Raw genomic sequence first — 6217 nt, forward strand, 5'->3', positions numbered from 1 at the left:
TTGAAGGTCATTAAGTATTTCTTGGTAGTCATGTTGATGTTTTAATGAAAGATTAGTGTCAAAACACTTGGGTTTGATTTGCCAGAGAGAGACCACCACCATTGACGGCTACAACTACAACTACAAGCTTAGGCATATTGTGGTAGATAAGACGTCATTATGTTGAACAGTCATGGGGAATTCGTCTATGATCTGTCAACCTTATCCTTTTGCTGAGGCAGGCGTAACCATAAAGCAATAAACATAAGGTCCACGATGTTGAAACCCACTACCCCCCACCACTTTGATCTCAAGTATCAGCTGATGTTACATTTTTAACCATTTCCAACATTATTTTCACCCAGAAAATTGTTTCAGAGATTATGGTGGGATAAGTACAACAATGGTTGATGCTAGGAGTTCTCTTTTGGTGAAAGAGAATCAAAGATACGGACAAAAGAGCAAACCATTCAAAAACAAAGACAAAATTGATGAGATTGATATAATTGAAATTATATATTGTGGGCAAAAATGAATGCGTCAATGGGCTGCCGAAAGGAAAGACGGTGGCTGATAGAGAAGCCAATTTGGACTTTTGTGAAGGTTAAGACAGCGAGAATTTTTCAACTCTGGAAGATGCGCATGCATGATTGCAGTGGACATAAGAAAGAGAGAGACCCCTTTTCATATCTTTAGTAAACAATTCAAAAAAGTTTTAAGATTTAAATATAAATTTCTGAGTTTAATATGAAATTAAGCATTATTTACTTGATGCATGTAACAAGTTAAAAATGGACAAGTTTGGTACTATGAAATGATTCCCCAAAATCTCAGCCGTGTAATGCCTAAATGTCAGATAAGAATCTAATGACAATCTGCAGGATCTGACGGCCCAATTGCAAAATACATTTTATAGATGAAAAGTGCCTCCGAATTTGAATGTGTGGTTCTCCAGGGATTTTATTAATTAACATTTGTCAGTGTGTATACGAAAGAATAATAGGAATTTGTATTCTGGTTCAGAATTTTGTGTTACTGATCTGACAAATAGGAGTTGAATTTATAATATCTTACCTCTAAAATTTCTTCTCTGGTATATGAAAGATCACTAGGAATTAACTATGTTGTTTTTGCTTTAACTCTATCTCCCTCAGTTGACAAATTCAGAAGCTTTTACAGTAAAAGTAACCATGCTATGACATAGATCAGAAGACCGAAGACAGGAAAAACCTGCAAAATACCCAAAAAGGAAAAAGGAAAATGTAAGACACGGTGCATTGTAAAGGTGATAAAAGGGGAAAAAGAGAAAGATCTTACATTAATCTTGGAAGCAGAAGCCATCTGATCTGGAACTGGAAGATAACCCTGCAATCCAATGTTATAAACTGGCCTACCATCAGGATAATACAGCCCATAGTTCCTCTCCGATGCAGGACCCGGCTTTAAATTCTCGTTAAAAAGTGCAAAAACGTATATATCAATGGGGACTGATGGCTTTGCAGGTGTACCTTGCTTCTGGTCAATCCTCTTCAACAAATTACCATTATAAAGTCCTGCATTTTCTATGGTAGCTCCGGCCTCATCTTCATCTCCGTTCGATGGCCACCCTGTCTCGGAAACCCTGACTTCGATATCTGTATGTCCCATTGCTTTAATGGCTGAATAAACAGCATCAACTTGAGCATATAACATGTTGTCATAGTTCAAATTAGTGTTGGGATCTATCATCCCTTGGTTAGGCTGAAAGAGCACATAATCTAGGGAGACCTCGTTGGGGCTACCCTTGTATGCAAAATAGGGATATGCATTGATCAAGAAAGGAGATTTCACTTGAGCATGAAAACTGAGAAGGGGTTGGATGTATTCAGCGAGATCGGGCCTGAAGCTTCCAGCCGAAGGAGGGAAAGAATTAGCCAAGATGTCGAGTGAGTGAGCGCTCGTGACGATCACTTGTTTGTCGAGTCCAAGATCAACGAGGGTCTTATACACGGTTTGCATTGCCGGGAGGAGAAATGAATAGAGCCGGGTGTCATTGTCTTTGAATACTTCATTTCCAACGGTGATGCAAGCTATTCTCGTTTGAGGGATGTGAGGCTGTAAACTTTGTTGAACCCAATTTTGAGCCTTGATTGGATCAGTCATGTTCTCCAGGTACTCATTTCCGAGTCCAATTATAAACTCTACTTGTGTATTTGAGAATGCGAGAAGGACATTTGGATCTGCATCGTATAATTTCACTCTTCTTATGTTGAGGGATCTTAAAAGAACTGACACTCGAGAGGGAGACGGAAGATTGTTTGCTATCTGACCATAATTGATTCCTACTCCCAGGCCAAGGATTTGCACCACTGAACCTGAAAACAGAGTTGGAAAGAAGGTAAAAACAGAGAAAAAAAAATTCCCTAAAACAAAAGAGAGAAGAAGAATAAAAGTATTATGGTTAAATTCTTGGAAAAAAAAAATAATAATAACCAGTGAATATCATTCAATTCTGAAAAAGGAATATCAAGATAAAAAATTGAAGACATGATATTCAGAAATTTAAAGAAGATATGAAGAGAGCATCTGTCTTGTACAAGAGAAGGAGAAAAGATTTTTGAATTCTGAAATTTAGTTTAAAAGCAATGAAAAGATAAATTTTCAATAACTGCACGTACCATAGTAAAAGGGTGATGCAATTTAATAAGAATCTAAATTAAGTTGGAAGCAAAAAGATGAGTGCATGAAAAGGTACTTTGAATAGACAAATCAGATCAGGTATTGGAATCCAAAACATAAAAAAATTTCATGGTTACATTCATTGAATGTTAATGGAAACTCAATCTTGATACTCTAATTCATTTGTGTTCTTCTTCCTGCATTTTTCTTAGCAGCCAAATAGAAGAGAGCAGAGCAGAAACAGAGTGCAAGTAGAGTTGAAAAAGAACAAACCTGAAAAAGTGAAAATAATGAGAAAGATTGTAGGAAGGAGGAAGCTGCAGCCGCCCATTAGTGATCTGATCTTGGGTAAACCAAGACAGACAACACCGCCACCACCACCCTTGAAAATTATTTGTGTGAGAGAGGAGACAGATTGTCTCCTCTCCTCTCTTCATATATATAATTATATAGGGCGGTAAGAGCTACTCTGTTTTACGTCCTCTGTTTATCTGTTCACAGCCGTCCCATATTTTTTTTTTTATTCATTTCATTTATTTAATTTTTAATTTTGGGTCAATTACAGTTGCCTCCCATGAGGGCCGCGCGTGGAAAATATCTTTATCACCTCTTACGTTCGAGAAATATCTAGGACCCCCTGCTTTTTGTTGACTAGAAAAATTATTGAGCAATGATAAGTTTACTGAAAGTGCATTTAGCTCCTAAATAGGATTATTCCACTTAGATTAACAAATTAAGGTCTACACTCACAATCAAAATTAATGGTCGAAGAATGACTTATGTTGATTGAATTTGTGCGTTGTTGTTCCTTCGTTCATTTCACTACACAAACTCAATGATATGAGCTCACTTTCATGTTTATAATTAAATAGGGGCATATGTTAAGACTTAAGACAACAAGCGTATAAAATTTTTATTATATCAATGCATTGGAACATGTTTTTATTTTGTCTTTTGTATATAAACTTTGTCCAAATATAACTACCGCTGGGTGACCTAATGGTAAAAAAGAAAAGGAGAATACTGACATGATCTCTCAATTTCGAGTTCCCTTGCTGGTAAAAGAGCAAGAGAAGGATCTAACATGGTCTTCCAAGTTCGAGTCCCCACGACCTCTGATAGGAGTGATCACTAAAACTCTTACACAGCTGATAGTTCTAGGATCTCAGGGTATTAGTTAAGGTGCGCATACAAACTGGTCCAGATACCCCTGGTCATTAAAAAAAAAAAAAAAATTTGTCGAAGTAATTAATTTTTTTGTATATTTGTAGTTTTAACATGCCCTTTAAGACATGAGTGAAAACAACTCTTTATTATTATATAAATATTAAAAATGGGTTTTATTAACACTTATAGAACCAAAGTTCTAATAATATCTGTAATTAATTCATTAAAAAAAGAGCATAGGTTATTGTTTATGAAATATCACAGTTTAATCATTTAGTAAAGAAAAAGTACGGTGTTAAACAGAAAAGATGTAGAGATATTTATTAAACCTAAAGGGGGTTAAGGGTAATTTAGCATGAGTTGTTTTCTTACACGTAACAGGTATTGACCAATGTGTTTCGGGTGATTTACCGACGGAGTAATTTCGGATTTTTGTTTTACTATTTTTTATTTCAGGAAAAATAAAATAAGAAGCCTGAATCGGGGTTCCTCTCAAGTGGGAAAGTTGATAGGACCATTCCATTACTGGGAACACCAATTTGAACTGTCCTCTTCTATCACATCTGTCTTTTGTTTTAATGTACAAGATAAAAATATATAATGACATACATAATAAAAATTCACAGTAAAGATGATGAGATTTGTTGATACTAGATTTTGATGTTAACGAATGTATGTATGAAGTGTTAAATTTTTTTTAGAAATTACATGTAAATAATTCATGAGAAATGTTTATAGTGCAGAGATTATATATGTTTACAGAAACATATATATAATAGATTGAAAAAAGAGATTTTTATAATAGTTCAGATGCTTAAAACAAATCCTACATCCACTGTTATTTTATTATTCTCTGGTTATTTTTCTGATATTGCTTGTAAGACATACAAAATAGAAAAATGTTTTGTTTATAGAGAGAAAATAATAAAGCTCAAATATTTATCTAACTCTCATATGTCTAACCAACTTATTTTTTTATGAAGAGAACCTTTATACCTTTGAAGTTAATGTTATGAATGTTTTTACGAGTTGTCTTGACTCTACCGTGTATTTTTGGAGCAATAATTTTGTTACTATGTGAGATTCATGTTCCTTAGGCCATCAAATCAAGAAAATGAACCATTTGATTTGATGAGTTGATGAATTCTCCACCATCCCTAAATTCTTTAGATGAAAATGAAGGCATAAGACAAGTGGCAAGCAGTGAATGGTGTTGGTCAGAGAATCTGTTATTGGCTTGAAAAATACAAGGGGTAGGATAAGTGAAGTAACTTTTAAAGGGTCCAAAAGTAATCATCTCAATTGCAAATTGAAATAACAAATAAATAAATGAAAATGCTGACTGGAATCTTATTAGAGCGCACGTGTTAACCACCGTCTTCCAGTTCCAGGCGCCATCCTCGCTTCCATCAATTTACTCGGCTCCCACCCCCCACCATTTGCACGTGTTATGTTTCCTTATAAATCGATGGCGTTTACAAAAATACTCTTTCATAGGGTTCTTTTATTGTAAACACGTGTGTTGAACTTTTTTTTTTTATTAGGAAATACCCACAGTTTTTAGAAATATTATCAATTTTCGAATTTATTAACAATTTTGTCAAATTAATCTTTAAAAAATTGTATTAATCTCTTAACATTATTGATAAATTTTGAATGTTAAATTGATTGAATTTGGGATAAATAGTAAAAAAGTAATTTCCTTCAAACTTAAATAAAATAATGTAACATCCCTTTAAAGAAAATAGGAATTCTAGTATATTATTTATGAAACCAACAAGTTTTCATTATATAAGAATTAGGATCGTATTTCTAAAATCAGTTAGTACTCGTTAAAAATATCAAACACATAAGATTTCCTATATATAATAAATGAAAATTTGTATTTAGCTAATGTTAAATGTTTTTATAAGATAACATTAAATGTTGATAAAGAGTAGAGCTCACCTAAAAGACGGCCTTGGTGCTTTTAGATCTTCAAGACTTGAACTACTTGTGTTTTTTATTTTCTCATAACTAATAGGAGTACGGAGACGACGGTTGCTGTGCAAGTTGGTGTTGGTGGACAGGTGGCGGTGAAAATAGTTTATAGTTTATTAATTAACGATGTGAACGATGGTTATTGTTAATAAATTTGTATTTGGTAGGATATTGTAGAATTTCAGGCTGAATTAAATGTTTTAGGTATGATAATAACAATGAAATGAAATTAATGTCAAAGGACGGTGATGCCTCCCTTTCTGTTACTTATAACTCCAATAACTATTACAAAAAAACAATAAAAAAAAAGATGTAATGACGTTTAAAAGTCTCCAAAATCATAAGTATGGGAATCAAGCCCTCAATTGTTTTTTTATTCTTAACCCTTCATTATTATTCTTTAACTTTACGTGAAAGAAATTAGAGAATATTA

At 33.7% G+C, this 6217-nt stretch overlaps 1 protein-coding gene across 1 annotated transcript; it reads right to left on the reverse strand.

Annotated features, from left to right (window-relative positions):
• Positions 1 to 620: 620 nt before the first annotated feature.
• Positions 621 to 3082, reverse strand: LOC116124370 (glucan endo-1,3-beta-glucosidase 14). Its single transcript, XM_031410090.1, has 3 exons — positions 2911 to 3082; positions 1297 to 2333; positions 621 to 1209 (listed from the first exon to the last, which is right to left on the reverse strand). Exons 1-3 carry the CDS (start codon positions 2966 to 2968, stop codon positions 1153 to 1155), a joined length of 1152 nt encoding a protein of 383 aa, XP_031265950.1. The 5' UTR covers positions 2969 to 3082; the 3' UTR covers positions 621 to 1152.
• Between the last annotated feature and the right edge of the window lie 3135 nt (positions 3083 to 6217).

The sequence above is a fragment of the Pistacia vera genome, unplaced genomic scaffold, assembly GCF_008641045.1.
Source record: "Pistacia vera cultivar Batoury unplaced genomic scaffold, PisVer_v2 Contig152, whole genome shotgun sequence".
Classification (NCBI taxonomy): Eukaryota; Viridiplantae; Streptophyta; class Magnoliopsida; order Sapindales; family Anacardiaceae; genus Pistacia; species Pistacia vera.

Bases quoted from the DNA above. Each gene is read 5' to 3' on its own strand.
- LOC116124370 (XM_031410090.1), bottom strand. From the start codon at position 2,968: ATGGGCGGCTGCAGCTTCCTCCTTCCTACAATCTTTCTCATTATTTTC. The intron at 2,334-2,910 runs GTTTGTTCTTTT...CTCTGTTTTCAG, and splicing joins CATTATTTTCACTTTTTCAG to GTTCAGTGGTGCAAATCCTT. The intron at 1,210-1,296 runs GTAAGATCTTTC...GGTATTTTGCAG, and splicing joins CTTCTGCTTCCAAGATTAAT to GTTTTTCCTGTCTTCGGTCT.